This window comes from Prionailurus bengalensis, chromosome B1 (genome assembly GCF_016509475.1).
Source record: "Prionailurus bengalensis isolate Pbe53 chromosome B1, Fcat_Pben_1.1_paternal_pri, whole genome shotgun sequence".
Lineage (NCBI taxonomy): Eukaryota > Metazoa > Chordata > Mammalia > Carnivora > Felidae > Prionailurus > Prionailurus bengalensis.
This window is the reverse complement of record NC_057344.1, coordinates 72,714,760-72,734,188: the sequence shown is the minus strand read 5'-3', so window position 1 is coordinate 72,734,188 and position 19,429 is coordinate 72,714,760. Positions and strand designations below refer to the sequence as shown.

The window sequence follows — 19,429 nt, the reverse complement described above, 5'->3', positions numbered from 1 at the left end:
TTATAAAGTTCCATGTGCGATTCTAATGTGGGATCCCTGTTGAGAAGAGCTACCGTGGGCTGTGGTGTTTGAAGAACACTCTGTGGACAGAACAATAAATCTATTAATCTTGAGAGATTTCATGAATGTCTGAAGAACAGATTCTATATGTTTCACTTTGCCAGAACCACCTCTGTTAAAATAAACTTTATATGATACATATTTTCATTATTCAAAATAGTAAGGTTAACTTAAGAAAATGCGAGAAGAGGGGTGCCTGGGTGGCTCAGTCGGTTGAGTGTCCGACTTCGGCTCAGGTCACGATCTCACAGCTCGTGAGTTCGAGCCCCACGTCGGGTTCTGTGCTGACAGCTCAGAGCCTGGAGCCTGCTTTGGATTCTGTGCCTCCCTCTCTCTCTGCCCCTAACCCACTTACATTCTGTCTCTGTCTCTCTCAAAAATAAATAAACATTAGAAAAAAAATTCTTAAAAAAAAAAGAAAGAAAATGCGAGAAGAAAGATGAAAGAAAAAAACCACATATAGTTTGTATGGCATAAATATAGTTAGCTTTGGAGTATATTTTCCTCCAGTCATTTTTCATAGTCATGATTAAAAATATGTGGTTATACTTTAAAGACAGATTTTTTGCATTTATTTTATTTTTATATTTTAAATTTTATTTATTTCATGAGAGAGAGGAGAGAGACAGCATGCATGCGCACGGGAGAGGCAGAGAGAGATCCCAAGCAGGCTGCACACTGTCAGCGCAGAGCCTGATGTGGGGCTCAAACCCACCAAGTGTCAGGTCATAACGTGAGCCCAAACTAAGAGTCGGGCGCTTAACCCACTGAGTCACCCAAGTGCATTTTTTGCATTTAAAAATAAATATTTGTTTGCACTAAAATTTTCCACGTTATCGTATGGTTTTCCTGGTAATGATTTTAGTAGAACTATAATACTTGTGTTATTATTATATTGTATAGATATCATATTACTGGATAAACCTAGTCACAACTTGGAGTTTAAGTACTATGCATGATTTAGTACTCACCAGACAAAGTTTTAGTCAACCAGGATGAATAAGCTATATAACTCTACTGTACAACATTGTACCTATAGTCAACAATCATGTATCATATACCTAAGAGAATAGACCTAAATTAAATGTTCTTACTACAATATCATACATAAGTACATGCTACTTATGATTTCTGTTATGAAGTGTACCCTCTCTACTTTCTTTTATGTGCCTATGTCTCTTCCTGCCCTCCTTCCTACTTTCCTGTCTAGGAGGAGCTCTCTGTTGTCCATGCTAGGGTGGAATGAAGCAGAACAACCAAGAGCTCTGTAAAACATAGGCGCTGCATTCCTACACCTGCACACAAGCTTTTATTAAATCCTTTTTCTGTAAGTGAACGAACAGTTTCCCAATAGTATCTTTCACTGCAAAATAGCTTTCAAATCAAATGTTTCCAGTATTATGAAACTAACATGATTAACTAAATTAAATGAACTCCTCCTACATGAACAAAATGTTACTCCCAGATAGACAAGGCCCGAGGGCAGAAGTTTCATGATGACTTCTAGGCCAAAACACAGCTAACAGTGCCATTTATCAGGTAGTTAGGTACAAATAACTTTATAAGCTTGTATGTTCTAAAAGTTTAATAGCCTTTTGCAAGAAGAAATTGCGCATAAATTGAAAGAATGTAATATGTGTTCACTCTTGAATATAGTTCTCCAAGACCAACTTGTGTGCATCACTGAGCAATAAGGCCATGTAGAGAATAGAGGTCTCCAGTCTCTCCTGGGCTATATTGGTCAATGAAAGCAGTGTTGAGAATGTGGTAGTTAAATGTTGGGATTGGCTATCAGGCAATGTTATGCTGTCATATTACCTGGGGTTTCTGAGAACAAGTTTGAGTACTATTTGTATTAAGTAAATCATTATGGGGGAAACCTACCTAAAGTTATTTATTTGTACCTATCACAATCACTGTGTTCACTTAAGTGCAGATGTTGGAAGCACCTCTTCTATTTCCATCATATATTCTTGCCTTAGGGCTTCCATTGGCAGAGATGATCTCAGATTTTGCAGTCTAAGATCTCGGATAATTTATGAATTGCAAGCCAAAACAGAAAAATTCATTGTGGAATTTTCTGAGGCTGCTGTTCTTTTCCCAGAAAAGCCCCTCTTTAATGGACGTATTGCACACTCATGCATGCACACACGTGCACATGTGTGCACGCACATACACACAAATACATCCAAAATAGTATAAGGCAAAGGGATGTGTGATGACATTTCTCTCAGGTCATTATCAATTCCTTTCCTCCTGGTACACACATGCCTTTCTCTCATGCAGAGGTGGAGTATATGCCTCTTCTCCCATTTTATAAGCTGACCCAAGAGACTTGCTTCAGCAAAAGAATGTAACCAAAGAGATGTTCTAAGACTTGGGAGATTTGATCATAAGAAGCCTTGCAGTTTCTGCCTGGGTCTCGTAGAATAGTCTCTTTTAGAAAGTCCTCTCTAGGGGAAGCCAAAAGCTCCGCATTAAGTGTGGCAACTCTGAGATGGCCATGTGTGAAGAGAGATACATATGAGGCATCCTCCAGCTACTATGGCAAAGCCAGCCCAGATCCAGGCATGTGAGTGAAGGTACCATCTTAGAAGAGAATCCTACGTCTCCAGCTGAGGCCATGTCGGTTGGAGATGAATTACCTAACTAAGCATTTCCCAAATTTCTGACCCACAATGGAGCAGCATAAAATAACTGTTTTATGTCACTAGGTTTTGGGGTGGTCAGGCAATGAAAAAGCAGAGTGAAACGATTGTATGATTTTTCAGTGTCAGATTGGAGCACTGCCTTATGAGCCTGAAGATCAGTTGACTTGTCAGGTGATGGTAACTTACTTAATTTGACTTATTATTTACTATTGATTAGAGCCCAGGCTCTATAAGTTTGCTGCAAACTTAGAGAAAATTAAGTTTGATACAAATTTTTAGAAAATTAAGTTTGATTATTGTCCAGTAGAGATGCAAATGATTTCTGTCTGGTGGAAAATATGTTTGTAACTTATTGCTTTATTGTACAGCAGGATATCAACTTGTTTTTTTTTTTAATATTTACTTTTGAAAGAGAAAGCGTGAGCAGGGGAGGGGCAGAGAGAGAGGGGACGGGCTCAATGCAGGGTCCCATGTGGGACTGAACTCACAAACCGTGAGATCATGACCTGAGCTGAAATCAAGAGTCGGGCACTTAAACCAACTGGGCCACCCAGGCACCCCGATCAACCTGTTTTATATCTAAGATCTTAATTCTATGCAAGACTTTGTCTTACACTGGCTAGATACAGGCATCTACCTTTGCAATCCTACTTTAATCCAGCTTTACCATTGTGCTGGTGCTCTTATTAATCAATTAAATATTTGATATGTGCTCGCTATATATTTTGTTTGAGAATAATGTTTTAACTTTGAAAACTTCACTTTGACATGCGTAAGTGATTGTTCTTCCTCAGAAAGTTCCGCATTGTCTCAGTAGCACACATCCAAGTTAATGCAGTGGAGAAGAAAATGGCATCCCAGTGCTGGGTAAAGCCAAGAATCGTTTCTATCCAGGTTTACACTGAGTTGAGTCACCTCCCCAACAAAGCATTTCCTTAATTCTCCCAACACATAACACTTATAAAAAACAAACAGAAAACTGACCATTCTTTCCTTGTGGCCCCAAATCTATAATGTCAGAGTCTACTAGAGAATCTTACTCTGTTTATGGTACTTCTTTTTTTTTTTAATTTTTTAATGTTTATTTATTTTTGAGAGAGAGAGAGACAGAGCATGATAGGGGGAGGGGCAGAGAGAGAGGGAGACACAGAGATGTTAGCACAGGGCCCGATGCGGGGTTCAAACCCACAAACCATGGGGTCATGACCTGAGCCGAAGCCAGACACTTAACCAACTGAACCACCCAGGCACTCCTATGGAACTTTTTTATTTAAAAGTCTGTACACCTTTAATGGACTAGAGACAATCAGTCTAGTCTGGACATTGTCTAGTATAGTGTCCGTAACAAATTAGACACTCAATAAAGATTTATCGGTAGGAGTTGTGAGTAATAAAACATTTATATGGATTGTATATACTTCATTTTTATAATAAAGAGTAGTGAGTCCTAAGCTAAGTCTTACTTGCATTATACAATTAATGTTTTAAAAATTTTACTTTGAATAGCCGTTTTACCATCTCCAAAATGATATGTAAAAATTATATAGAAATCTTTGGTTTCTCATTTGTCAAGAGATACCAACAATAAGTTCGTATGAGAGAGAGCTTTAATTTTGCTTGCAGTTTTTTGAGAAAAAATTAAAAATTAAATTTGTTTTGAGGGTATGACTCAAAAAATATATATCAAATTATGTCTCTATATGCTACAAGGATAAACACTTATTAAATAAAATTGAAATTTCTAAGAGGGTGCATGTTTCCTCTTTAGCCACGGGCCTTCTGTGCATGTTTCAGATAATCAAATGAAAATTTGCATTGATTAAATTCTGAATTCCACATAAAAATCTCCCTTCCTTTGTTCTATGTTAAAATTTGAACTGTGAATCATTTGCATTTAAATATTCTTTTAGATTTGGTTCCTTACCAGTCTCAGTATACTTTGGATGATCACTGAAAGATAAAAATCTCAGCAAAATGCTGCATATAGTGCTTACAATCCTGTTTAATCATGTTGAATCTGCAATTAAAAATTCAAAACAAAAATAACTCCAAATCCATAGAAATACAAATCATAGCAAATGATATTTATGCTCAACTTAGGATTTAGCATACATTTCACTTTGAATGACTAGTTGCTTTTCTTGAATGAGACACCTGTCTTCATAACATACTGCTGCCCGCAAAATTTTTAAGAAAATCTAGCCCATCAGCTTTGTGAAACTATTTGTTGACCACTTCTTATCCATTCACACGTTTACTGGTCCACTTGTTACAAATGAACCAAGTTTGTAAGGATGTAGAAGGAAGTACAGCCTTTTCATCACAAGTGCGATTAGACTGACCAGTTTTTAAAAACTTAGTTTATTTAAAGACTTATTTAAAAAGTTAACACACTTCCAGCTCCATTCATATAAACTGGTCTCTTTTTTCTATGTCAAGTTGATGCAACTTCCATCATATCTGATCAGTTATTAACTTCACTCCCACTGTGCTTTTTTCCTGCCTGAAAGGTGGGCACACATCCAATCAGAAATCTATTTACAACCAATTGAACATCACTATTATAACCAAATGGCCATTAGGATATCTAGGTTCCATAATTTTTACTACAAGGGAGTATTATTGAAACTTTACAAAAAATTTCTGTAAGGACCTAATAAACCTGAGGATAAATAAATAAATAAATTTATGAGCATTTATTTTTATTTTTTTTAAGGTTTACTTATTTTTGAGAGAGACACACAAACACACAGTGTGAGCAGGGGAGGGGCAGACAGAGAGGAGACAGAGAATCTGAAGTAGGCTCCAGGCTCTGAGCTGTCAGCACAGAGCCCAATGCAGGGCTCCAACTCACAAACTGAGAGATCATGACCTGAGCTGAAGTCGAACGCTTAATCGACCGAGCCACCTAGGTGCCCCTATTGAACGTTTAAATAAAGCAAGACAGAATCATTTTCAAATATACTAAACACTGTAACTAACTGTTAAGTTAATGTGATTATTATTTCCTTACTAGGGACTTGTCACTATGCTCTGTTTGTTTAGTCTGTGTTAAGTACATTATTTTATTAGCTTCACTGAGCTTTTCTTCCATTACTGGGGTTTAGAGAATTCCTTGCTTGGGCTTGCTACTCTCTTTTGGTGCTATAATCTTCTTCCTTTCCTAGGCTGCTGTCCTGACTTATGGAGCTTCTTTCTTTCTTCTTCTGGAATCAGCTTCCACATTCCAGCTGCACCACACTGTTTTGTTCTGTGATTTAGGTTGGTTTGGTATGAGTTGAGAGTTACTTAATAGTCTTTCAGGGAAACTTGACATTAAGGTGAGAAAACAAACAAACAAACTAGCTTTCTGGCAGAAATGACCCCAGGAGGACTTTCCATTAGGAACCAAAACATACTTATTCTTCTTGGTGTTTTTGAAAAATTTTTAGATGTAAAATTCACTCTCTAAGTTGTACTAGCCACATTTCAAGTGCCCAATAGCCACGTGTGACTGGGTGGCTACCTTACTGGGCAATGCAGAGATAGAACATTACCATCACTGCAGAAAGTTCTATTGGACAGTGATGTTTTAGATCATGTGTATTCGTTTCTTTGCTTTTTTTTTTCTGTTTTCTCTTTTTATGGTGTAAACAATGAAATTATTTACAACTTGGGGGAAGCTTCCTTGCTTTCAAAATAAATTTAAAAAAAATTTTTTTTCAACGTTTATTTATTTTTGGGACAGAGAGAGACAGAGCATGAACAGGGGAGGGGCAGAGAGAGAGAGACACAGAATCGGAAACAGGCTCCAGGCTCTGAGCCATCAGCCCAGAGCCTGACGCGGGGCTCGAACTCACGGACCGCAAGATCGCGACCTGGCTGAAGTCGGACGCTTAACCGACTGCGCCACCCAGGCGCCCCACTTTCAAAATAAATTTAGATGGAAGGAAATCCATATCATCATGTACTTTATCTAAAGTAAGTGCATCACAAGTGGTTTTCTCTACTGATGTTATCTAGCTTCGTCTTTTTTGACAAAGAGTTTGTCTGAAATTTCTTCATTGTAACTATATAAATACTGATTGTTCAGTTATTGACCAGGTCCTTTACTTCAGAGTCTCATTGGGAATATCTATTCAAACAGAAGTGGAAAAGAAAAACACTTACTTGGCAATTAATCTTTGGTTGTATTCCTTTTATATTCATGTGCGCTGAGGAATGGTCTGTGGGGTAGGGGAAATGATAATAGAGTTATGTTTTAGGTATTTTAGGAGGTTTATCAAACCTCACATACTAATATCAGATATTGGAGGCCCACAGGCCAGGCTGCAGGTTTTGCTCTATCTATCCGTGTCTATTTATTTTGGCCCACCTGGGGGTTTGACTTTTATTTTTAAAAAAGCTTTTCTTTCAATATTTTAATTTTAGAGAGAAAGAACATGAGCAGAGGAGAGAGGCAGAGGGAGAGGGAGAGAGAGTGAGAGAGAGGGGCTCGATCCCACAACCCTGGCATCATGACCTGAGCCAAAATCAAGAGTTGGACGTTCAACCTACTGAGCCATCCAGGCATCCAAGGGGTTTGACTTTTTAAAAATTAGTTTCCTTCATTTAAAATTGTAAAGATTTTTAAGAATATGCATTTTTGTTCTCTTCAAATGTCAGATCTGACAATACTGAATTGAGATTTTTGCAGGGCAGCTCAGTGGAATCAGCAGCCTCCTCCTTCAGAAAAGGCTTGTACTTTTGGGCTCTCACGGGTGTGGCAGTGCCCACCACTCCCCACCGTCTCCCACAACTTAGCTGGGCATTTATGTCACTGGCCCAGGCCAGGTAGGCATCTGAGTTTGAGTCTGTTCCCTATCTGAGGAACAACCAACATATATTCTTCTTAGCTGTGGAACTTGCCTGAGAAATTCCGTGATTTGACACAACAGAAATCAGGCAGCAATAATCCTGTCCTGTCTCCCTATGGATCAATCCATATTTCACCACTCCTTCCACAAACCTCTACCAGTGTCTTGATAGGTTTTATTGGCCTTCATCAGAGTGGTTCATTGTTATGATAGCATACAGTGTATGCACATCAAAAGGTATCAATCAGACCTGAATGCACAAAAATGTCATGAGTTCATTGCCAAAGCTATCCTTGATAATATGACACACAATAAAGCAACTTTAATTTCAATAAATCCATTTTTTCATCCAATTCTGTACTTTATTGGGAGAGAGAGAGGTCATTTAGTCTTCTCAAAGTTGCTGACGAGATGTCTGTGGAACTACGGGTGTTTCCTAAGACACGCATGTCTGTAAGGGAATAAGATAAATATTTGTATAAGACTGCTAGGCTGCTTTTAAAAGGCAGTTGTATGGGAGGCAAAAATGTTTGTAGAATCAATGTCATCGAAGTCAGTCAAACCCTCCGAAGCAATTAATCTGATTGCTCTTCTGTGCTTTCTATATGTTTTTGTGGTTGTTGTTTCAAGCCACTCCTACTCTTCTAAAATTACAACTCCTGGGTACAGAGTTCACTATTCACAGGTGCAAATATATTAGGAAGCATGGAACCTGTTGCACAAAACACAGGCGTGACAAGGAATACTTCCCCAAGTTAAGAAATATTTACAAAAATATTTTAAGTAGAATTATATGGAACATCTTGTATATTTCCAGTTCAGTTTACTTTTCTTTCATGGTAACTGAGAAGCCCAAGCTGCTTTGTTTTATAAATAACGTCTATGCTCCTGTAGGCATAATTTTACATTAACCAGATAATCAATTTCAGATTAAGCTGTATAAAGATACTTATACATGCAATATTATGAAGGTGTGGGCAAGCCCAGAAAAGACTGAAAATCCAATCTTCTTTAGGGGAAGCCATAACTAATATTTTTGGAAAGAATATTATTTTGAGTTGTTTAAACTGTTTTTTTTTCTCTATTTAAGAGAAATTCCAGTGAACTGAGTATAGCCATCGTCACTTCAGAAATAAAGACACTGATGAATAGAAGGAAAGTAATGTGTGCAAAACCTCAACACGGGCTAGTTAGGAAAGACTTTGGTTTCCAATTTCAGGCCTTTGTTTTCCTAACTTGGCAGGATCTGCTTCCCCCTCTAAAACTAAACAAGGGACAGAGAGGCTGGTTGCAAATTTCTATAAGGAATGGTTCTAACTAGAGTTTCTGGGAGGAATCCTGAGGAAACAGACCCCTCAGCGTCGTGGACTGATGCCACAACCCTGTTTTGCTCTGATCCACTAACTCAGCTTGATGGCTCAAGGCATTAACAAGGCTTCGCCACAAAAAGATTAGAGTATTCCACAGGCACTCACTCATCCTGGCATTAGTGGCTTGGGTCACGATCAAAGAGCGAAGGTTCAGGAAGTCAACTAACTGGAGAAAGATTGTCACCCATTGTTTTCTCTTTCTATTCTACCTTTTGCAGGAAGACAGAGTGCACATCACACACGCTGCCCGCCGGCTTTTGAATCTGAACTCGCAATACCCAACGTGTAAACTGTCAGCAGACACCCGTTAGGGGAATTGTCAGTGGTGGGCAACAGGCATCTGAACTCGTTTTACTTTCCCGTGGGAGCGCGGCGACGGCTCCAGCCCCTGGTGTGAGTGCCCTGGGTTTGTCCTTGGCGCAGTTGTGCGACGCTCCTCTGTGGTTCTGCGAGGGTCCGGGTCCCCACTCTGCTCCTATGAGCAAACAAACAAACAAAAACAAACAAGCAAAACAAGAAGCAACTCCTGGCTGGAAGTTGTGGGGTTTTCTCAGCCCTTCCAAGGCACGGCCCTCTGCCTCCACACCTGCCTCCCTCCAGCTCGAGGTCTCCTGTTGCTCGCTGCGCCGTGACCTCAGCACCCTCGCCCGAACCTGAGTCCCCCCCGTTCCGCCTTCGCCTTCGCCCTCGACTTTCCCTGGCTGATTTGGTGAACCCCGAATCTAGGAGCTTTTTGCAGGGCCATCTCTCGCGGAACGGAGAAGCGGAGAGCAAAGGAAGGGGTTCGTGGAAGGGAAAGGAGGTTGGAGTGGTGTAAACGGCCAGAATATCACAATTGGGGGTCGCCAGAGACAGGGGTGAAACTAGCAGTTGCAGGCGATAGTTGGGATCCGCGAGGGGGCGCCGCGCTGAGTAGGGTCCCGCTGCGCGGGCTTCGAAACCTGGAGACAGCGGCGACACCGTGGACGCTGTCCCCCTCCCTCGCCACGGAAACTTCCCGTCCAGCTTTCTGCGCGGCGGGACCCTCGACCCCCGCCCTTCTGTACCTGTTGTTGTTGTTGTTGTTGTTGTTGTTGTTTCTCCCAGGGAAGGGCTGCCTCTCCCCGCACCCCCGTGCCCCCGCCCCCCCACCAGCCTCGCATCCTCACCAGCGCAGCCGGCTGCTCTGTGCCGCGCAGCGCGGTGCCCCAGCGCGCTTGGCCCCGGAGGTCGGCGGTAGAGCGGAGCAGCGCCAGCTCGCAGCGGCTCGACTGCCCGGCGGACGCCGCGCTCCGCCGCGCTTCCGCGCGCCGCTGGCGGTCCTGCACCATCGGAACGGACGGAACTGGGCTTGCGTCTGGGGACCTTCCAGTGCCCTCTTCAGCTCCGAGGGCTAGATAATCGTTGCACGGACGGGCCGTACACGTCTTGCTTCCACGTCTCAGCAGAAACGCCAAGACCGGGTAAGTAAGTATAAGTCCTAACTCTGATTCACACTGGCGAACGAGAATACCCCCAAAGAAGAGCTCTGGTCCTGAGAAGAGGGTATGGGGGAGGTCTTCATGAGTGTGGGGACTTTTTTTCTCTCATTTAGGCTGAAGGTGGGGGTTGGGGTGATAGCCATCCCTATTTTCTACTTTTGCTAGAATTTTCCCTTTCTGCTGAAGGTTCTTCACTATTTCCTTGACCCTTCTTAGAGAGAGGTTATCATCTTTCCAGAGCAGCAAGTTGTTACTGTTTCTCTTAAAAAAAAAAAAAAAATCCAGCACCTGTCTAAAGCAAGAGGTCATCTTGAATTCTCCAAAGCTGTTCAAGAATGAATACATTTATTTAAGCACTCACTGGTTTTGCACCAGAAGGGCTCACCCACTGGGTAGGAGCATATGGTGCACAGGGAGGAGGCAAAAGTAAAAGCTTTAAGACGTTTTGCAACAGGGGCATGCCATTTACACGCAGTCACATGAAATAGACCATGCTATTTGCAAGGAAAGGCCAGAAGTTCAAACATAGGGAAAGTGATTTATTACCAGACTCTTCAGTGATTATTTTCAACTTTCTGCTTGTGAACCAAACAGCCTTGTCTTATATGCAGCATTCTTGGAGTCCACTCCCCTCCCCCAGGACTAACCAGTATAGAGTGTGTAGCATGATTTCTGGGATTTTTCCCTGGGACAAATGCCTGGAAGGTGTTGTGATTGACCAGATGTTAAGTTTTACTAAAGCCAATCTGTGGCAATAAAGGTACTGTTGAAAAAAAAAAAAAGCCCCACAAATTTAAACATGCAGTGAAAGTATAAACTGGTTTGTCACTCAGGTGATTTGAAGTTCTTTATCTCTGGAAGAAAAAAAAAAGAAACTTGAAGTCATTTTCCTATTCCACAAACAGGAAAATATTTCTGTAACAGAATCTCTAAAGATTCACTTGTTCAAGAAAACTGCACCATTCACAGTTCTTAAAAGACCCGACTGATGTGAATGCTTCATATTGTCTTGTTTCAAAGAAAGGGTTTTTCCCTCACCTACTTATCTTTTAATGTTTGTGCTTTTGAGTTTAAATCAGTCAGCTCCCTCTATGTATCTCTTTTCCTCTTCCACTTTTCCAGAAGCCTAAACATGAAATGATGCATTCTCTGGGCAATCCTCTGCCCTGGCTGAGGGCCAGCAGTGTGCTTGAGAACTGTGATTGGTATCCATACGCTAATTGCCTGTAGATCAATAACCATTCCTGCAGAGAAGTTTTAAATAAAGGGGCTTTGAAATGAAGAAAATGGAACTGAACAGGAAAAGGAAAACAAGTTAATAAACAAACTCATATCCTTCTATCTCAGGCTTACTCTCAATTTAGCTTGTGGCAAACCTCAAACTGAGACCTCATGGAGTCTTGTTAATCCTGTTAATGACTTGTCAGCATTGATTAATTGTACTCTGTAAAGTCTCTTTTAGTTTAAGGGAGAAGGTGTAGCCTATTAAATATACACTCCGAGATTTAGATAATTAGTTGCACTTTTCCCCCTAATTTCTAAAGAATGGAGGCAAATACAAAAGAGAGTCAAGGCTCTTTGGAACATGCTATTTGAAATTTATGCAGACAGAACTAGAAAATATCAGTAAAGCAAAATATGAGTATATGGAATTCTCTCTCTCTCTGCAGTAAGGCTCCTTGAAAGGTTGTGTGTGTGTGTGTGTGTGTGTGTGTGTGTGTGTGTGTGGTAGGCCCCTCAGAAAGAAAGTTTCCTTATGGTCTATACTGACTGGCAGTTTTTAATGCCCTAATCAGGGATTGATTTAAGAGGGATCTTGGAACAATTTTCTTGCAGGGGTGGTTACCTAAGAACAAGAAAATAAGCTCAAGGATGTCATATCAGAACAAGGAATTATGCTTTCCTGTAGCTTCTTATTTGTTTTGCCAAATTACTGGGTGCTGTTAACATGTTAGCGTGCTAAGGATTACACAATGGATGGAAAAGATCCAGTTTCTGTCCTTAAAGAGATTGCTGTGGTGGGGGAATGATTGCATTGGGACTTGTGCTTCTTGTAGTATTAGAAGTCAGCACAGATTGTTGGGTAACCGAGAGGCTTCCCAGGTCAGAACGGGAAAGCAGAAAGGCATGAGAAAAGCTGATGTATTGAAGGAATCTGAAGTAGTTTAGTATGACAGAGCATAAGATACCTATTGGCGTGTCAGGAGAGATGAAGCCAGAGGGTAGGTAGGCAGGAATGGGTTCAAGAAGAGCTTTGAATGTCATATAATGGAGTTGGGATTATCTTCTGTAGGCTGGTGCAGAACCATTAGTGGGAGAGCAAATTAATGAAATCATGTATGCCTGGTATCAGCAGATCATGCAGAACAGAACCTATTCAGGAATGTGAGGGAGGCAAAATTAAATGTGGAGAATTGATTACACAAGTGATGGAAGCCAAACAGAGGATATTGAAGCCACTCAAGGATTAGCAAGAACACAGAGTCATTAGTACCTCCAGCCAGAGAGACACAGGGAGTAGGTGGTGTGACCAAAGCCCAGGGACCAGGGCCAACCCCTGGAAATAGAATCACTAGGATGGCACAGAGCCCAGTGTGGGGCTCAAACTCACGAACTGTGACATCATGACCTGAGCTGAAACCAAGTCTGATGCTTAACTGACTGAGCCACCCAGGTGCCCCTTAGACTGATTTTATACACCTTTCTCACGGGTCCTCATCATTCCTACCACATTGGCTTTGTCCTTGATTTCTTACCACAATTACTCTAATAGTCTTGTGACTTATCTCACTTCCTCTTCTCATTCATTCATTCATTCATTCACTTAGCAATAATAATTGAGCATGTGCAAAATGCCAGGCATGGCTTCACCCTCGTGATGCTTACACTTATTATAACATGCATTTAGCAAGCATTTAAAAACCTATGCCAGGAACCAGGATTTGTGTGGGGAGAGGGGAGGAATAACAACAGGGTAGTGCCTCCACTCTCAGGCTCTTGCCTTTTACTAGAAAGAGCCTACTTTGACATTAAAATGGTCTTTCTGAAATTCAAATGTGATCATATCATTTCCCCCATGTCTCCAGATTGCTTAAAACAATATCGTATGTTGGTTTATAACATGAAATTCTTTTTTCAAGTTTGTAAAAACATCCAGAGCTCAACATCTTAGTAATTTTTGAATTCACAATGACAAAAGGCTGCTGTCATTAATTCTGAACCTCTTTTAAATAAATTTGGTTTTTATTAATCATAATAGCATCTACCTACATTGGTAGGTGAGTCATATTTATTCAGCCCACAGACAGCGCCTAGTTGGGCCCTCAGCTCCATTCCTTACCCTTCCTCTAGAGGGTTGACTCCTGCAGACTACATTTTCAGGCTCCCAAGTCACCAGGCACTTGGCTGAGTTTGGTCATAGGAGGCATTGGCAGGTAATTAGAGGGCAGAGGAATGGAGAATCCTCTGTATTCTTCTCCTTCCCTCTCTCTTGTGGGCAGTGCCTCAGTAGCCTCTCTCTGGATCTCGTTCCCACAGGACTAGTCCATAGTGATTCTATTTCCAGTGGATAGCCCTGGTCACTAGGTACTCTGCATTTAATTTTCCCTCCCTTACATTCTTGAATAGGTTCTGTTTTGCATGATCTGCGGATACCATGCATACATGATTTCATTAATTTGTTTGGGATTCTCTCTCTCCCCACCCATCTCTTTCTGCCCCTCCCCTGCTTGCACTCTCTTGCTCTCTCAAAATAAATAGATAAAAAAAAAGTCAGTCTGAGGGTTCTCTGAAATGTGGAGACTAAATGAGTTGACAAAGTCTAGAATGGTTACCTGCTTTTTAACCTTCCCCATGGTGTAATCAATGGGGATAACATTGACTCAAGTAGGGCATGCAGAAAGGAAAGTCTTGAGGGCGTGCGATTGGAGAAGAAAAGCGTCAAAACTTTTATATTTAGAGGTTAGAGAGAGAGATGCTTCAGATTTGGACATATTTTTTTTTTCATGTAGATCCTGTGTGGGATTCTGCTGTGTGTCAGTAGGAAGTTTATTTCAGATCTTCAAAAAAAGCAACCGTTTTACACAGGCTACCTAGTTTTAACACTAACCCAAACACTAGAAAAAAATGGCTATAAAATGGAATATGGTCAGTTTATATTTATGTGTTCTATGCTATACTTCCAAAGTCCAGGCCCCACTCAAAGGGCTTTAATATTTTTCTCTTTTCTGTGAAATTTGTTGCTATAATTATAAATTTGAAGCAGTTAAGATATTGAGGGTAATTTTCTTTGTCTACCTTAAAATAAATTTGAAGACTTAATAGAAGTTATAAAATTAATCGGTAAAGTTTGTAACATTTATCCCACTCAAATAGATTGACTCAATTTGGTAGCATTCACACTGGATTTATGTCGACACTATAGGTATTACATTTTACTGTTGTAATATACATTTCAGGGACCTGGTTTAATTCATCCATATTTGTGAATAAACTATTATAATGGTCCTACTTTATTAAAATGTTACACTATGCGCAGTTACAGGGATCAGGGGACATGTATTTTGAGCCCTAACCAAAATGAAACCAATCCATTTGTGACATTCCTTTGCGTCACCCTTGTGTTTTCCTTGCTCCGTGTTATTTCTTCTCCTTCCCCTCTTCCTCCCCCTCCTCCCCCTCCCCTTCCCCCTCCTCTTCCTCCTCTTCCTTCTTCTTCTTCTTCTTCTTCTTCTTCTTCTTCTTCTTCTTCTTCTTCTTCTAATTGTATATTCTTGTGCTAGGTGCTGAAAATGGGCCCAGTAGGTGCAGAGGCTGATGAGAACCAGACAGTGGAAGAAATGAAGGTGGAGAAGTACCATCCACGGCAAACCACTCCTAGAGGTGAGCTGGCCCCTGACCCTGAGCCAGAGCTTCTAGACAGCACCATGCTGATTGAGGTGCAGATTATCCTCATATTAGCTTATTGCTCTATCATCTTGCTCGGGGTAATTGGAAACTCTCTGGTGATTCACGTGGTGATCAAATTCAAGAGCATGCGCACAGTAACCAACTTTTTCATTGCCAATCTGGCTGTGGCAGATCTTCTGGTGAACACCCTGTGTTTGCCATTCACTCTTACCTACACCTTAATGGGGGAGTGGAAAATGGGTCCTGTCCTGTGCCACCTGGTACCCTATGCCCAGGGCCTGGCAGTGCAAGTGTCCACGATCACCTTGACGGTAATTGCCCTGGACCGGCATCGTTGCATTGTCTACCACCTGGAAAGCAAGATCTCCAAGAGAATCAGCTTCCTGATTATTGGCCTGGCCTGGGGCATCAGTGCCTTGCTTGCAAGCCCCCTGGCCATCTTCCGCGAGTACTCGCTGATTGAGATTATTCCCGACTTTGAGATTGTGGTCTGCACTGAGAAGTGGCCTGGTGAGGAGAAGAACGTCTATGGCACCATCTACAGTCTTTCTTCCTTGTTGATCCTATACGTTTTGCCTCTGGGCATCATATCTTTTTCCTACACTCGTATCTGGAGTAAACTTAAGAACCATGTCAGCCCTGGAGCTGCTAATGATCACTACCATCAGCGAAGGCAAAAAACGACGAAAATGCTGGTGTGTGTGGTAGTGGTGTTTGCAGTCAGCTGGTTGCCTCTCCATGCCTTCCAACTCGCTGTTGACATTGACAACCAAGTCCTAGACCTGAAGGAGTACAAACTCATCTTCACCGTGTTCCACATTATCGCCATGTGCTCCACCTTTGCCAACCCCTTTCTCTATGGCTGGATGAACAGCAACTATAGAAAGGCTTTCCTAGCAGCCTTCCGCTGTGAGCAGAGGTTGGATGCCATTCACTCTGAGGTGTCTGTGACGTTCAAGACTAAAAAGAACCTGGAGGTAAAAAAGAACAATGGTCCCAATGACTCTTTCACAGAGGCTACCAATGTGTAAGTAAGCTCTGGTGTGAAAATATGTAGATGAATTCCGACCAGAGCTATAAATCGGTTGAGAAGGGCTCCCGGGTGCATCCTGATTTCCCATGTTAAGGCAGGAGAAGAGGATCCCAGTGGAAGCAATTGCAGTGTGATCTGTGGAAAGAAACCTGGTTGGCAGAGCCTCCGTGAAAATACTCCTATTCAAAGATAGGGCAGTGAACAGTTTGCTTATAGTTGCTTGGATGGTAGGTCAAATTATGAGTAAAAGCAGAGGAATGCTTTTGACTATTTCTCAGAGTGAAGGAAACCTGAACAAGGAATCAACATGACATCAGCATCGCTAGAAGTGGTTGGCTAAATAAATTGCCTTTCAAATCGTATTAGGGCATGGACTGGGGGTGATGTGCTGCTCACTGCCCCCTCATCTGATGAAAGGACTACCCAACACCAGTTTCCCTAGGGAGCTGCAGGCTCTTCTGTATTGTTTTTTTTGTTTTTTTGTTTTTTTTTAAATTATTCCTCCTATGGACCAATCCTTCAGGGAATGTTACCAGCTATTTGAATGACTTCCAGGTGATAAACTGAAATTTGCTATATAATTAGTATTTTGGCAAGTGATGAGGGAAATCTTTAACACTGAGTTCACCGGGTGTTCTTAAAACCAAATACACATTTAGTGAAAAGTTTCTCCAACTCAAAATTGAAGGCTGAAATTCTCAGTTTTAGAAATGTAACCCATCATTTAGCTTCTCATTTCAAGTTGTTGCTGCTTTGTAAATACTATTTATGTGACAACAAATGAACATACAGCTCAATACTTTTAACCATTGCTAACTGTTATAACTTTCTGAACATGTATTATTCCTATGTTGGAGTTGAATTTGTCTTCACTAAAATTGATTCAGATTAAAAAATAATTTTTGTGGCATTTTGCCACATTTTGTGGTTATTGGTAAACAGTTTTTGCACAGATATATAGCTCTATTGTGTTTACAGAACACTGTAGTGTTATTTTTTGAAATTCATCTTCCATGGACGTGGAATTCATTTTCCATGGTTCATGATTAATAAAACAATATAATTTCATCAAAATGGAACCCATCTGGTAAGAAATATTAAAAACACTGCATGCATTCCACTTTGCAAATGTTCTATTTGGACCAATTTCAACATAAATTATCCTCTTCTCAAAATAATTAGCTATGTATTTTTGGATAACTTATGAATATATACATAATAAAATTTTACCTATAAATAGTGGAGTGTAGACGCTATAGTACTCTTCATTGAATGATTTTGTGAATAGTATTTTCATTTCAATAGTACCCAGTCAAAGATGCTTAAAACCCTAGTATGTTTATGAAAACACACTGAGATGTGAAAATAGTTGTACTTCTTTGGATTCTGTTAAAGAAGTTTCATTGCAATCATATTTTTGTCAGTATGACTGAATTTGGGAATAGATTTCTTAAAGTTTAAAAAACTTCAGCATGAATATTACGTTTAGGTACAAACATGAGCTTCATGAACGGAGAGAGTTCAACTTTACGGATATATTTAAAAGTCATACTGTGGCTCTTGTTGAATTATTTCCGATGTAGAAGTAAAGATCTCGAAGTGGGCTGTACCTCTGGAATACTGAAAGAGAATGAAAACAGTGGAAGACTAATTAAGAAGCAAACAAAAAATAATATATATATGTAATGTACCATGTAACGGACAAATTCATTTTTTTTTTTTTGTGGGACTCTACATAACTGTTCAAGAAAAAACTTTTTGTCCTTTAAAAAGCAATTACTTTGCTTAAGATGCTAATAGACAATTGTGGTTACAATGTTTTGTTTTGTTTTCCCTCTTGGAGAATTCTTACCCTGTAAGGAATGCGTATGCCACTGTATTACCAGTTGTAGTAGTAAATTATTAGAATCATTTAATGATCCAGTTAATACTTGTGATGTAATTAATCTTTTTATGTTGTGATTTTATCTGTTGAAATAAAAGACATTGGGAAATTAGAGAAATTGCGTCATATTTTATATCGAAGTTTCTGTCCAAAGCGAAATCGTAAGCCTCTGACACAACCAAAAGAAGGAAAATACTGGTGGCTTCTAGGCAGTTTAGCTTTCTTTCTTTCCTGTACTTGAACGTGAGTGAATGGATTCACTCCTATGGCTGCAGTTATAGTCCGTATTTTGACAATGTTTGAATCTTTAAGACCAGACCTTTCTTCTAAACTAACTTCAAACCTGTATGTATCCCTATCAGCTGACTGGACACATCTACATGGGTATCTCATCAGCAAATTAAATCCAACATGTCTACAACAGAACCTGCCATTTTGATCCACACCCCACCTCACCTCCACTTTGTTTTCCTGTATTTCTGTCCTCTGTCCTAATCATGACACTGCTACTCATCTAGTTCCCCAAGGTCTTATACTTTGGGGTCACCCTTGACTCTTGGGTCTCTTTAGTACACATGTCCAAACAATTCCCACATTTTGTTCTAATTTCTAGATGTTCCTTGAATCAATTCATTTTTCTTCATCCCTATGCTCCCCACCATAGTACAAGTTGGGATTATCTTCTCAGACCTGTATTATCTCGCCTCTGGTTTAATGTTGCAGCTTCCTAACTGGTCTCTATATCCAGTCATCTTCCTGTCAAATCCAACTTTTACCCACTAGCCAGAGTGATTTTTCAGACCCTGGAATTTTATCACATCACTTTCCTGATAAAAACTCTTCAATGTCTCCTCATCATAGTTATGATAAAGTCAAAATCTTTATGACTTGGAAAGCTATTTAGTACCTGACTCTACCTCTATGTTTTATCCCTTGCAAATTCTGTTTCTCTAATCTTTGCTGCTAGATTTTAAGCATATGAGGGCAGGGGACAGGGACTGGTTTAATCATTGTGGTATCACAGGTACTTGCAGCTTCTGGCATCAAGTTTGTGGTCAATAAAAGGAAACTAAGTCAATGAGTCAAGGAAATACTAAAGCCAAGATTTGAAGAAAGATTTTTAAGATTGTAAACCATAAACTTTTCCCAGTTTTATTGTACAGCTCGCAGGAGAGTAGAGTTTTAGCCATACAGGAGTCAAGTAAAGATGTATATTTGTTCAGGATT

General features: G+C 40.5%; 1 protein-coding gene across 1 annotated transcript; it reads left to right on the top strand.

Moving 5' to 3' along the window:
* The first annotated feature begins 9,871 nt into the window (after positions 1–9,871).
* Positions 9,872–18,316, top strand: NPY2R (neuropeptide Y receptor Y2). Its single transcript, XM_043566901.1, has 2 exons — positions 9,872–10,358; positions 15,158–18,316. Exon 2 carries the CDS (start codon positions 15,167–15,169, stop codon positions 16,313–16,315), a length of 1,149 nt encoding a protein of 382 aa, XP_043422836.1. The 5' UTR covers positions 9,872–10,358; positions 15,158–15,166; the 3' UTR covers positions 16,316–18,316.
* Positions 18,317–19,429: the final 1,113 nt, after the last annotated feature.

Bases quoted from the DNA above. Each gene is read 5' to 3' on its own strand.
- NPY2R (XM_043566901.1), top strand. From the start codon at position 15,167: ATGGGCCCAGTAGGTGCAGAGGCTGATGAGAACCAGACAGTGGAAGAA.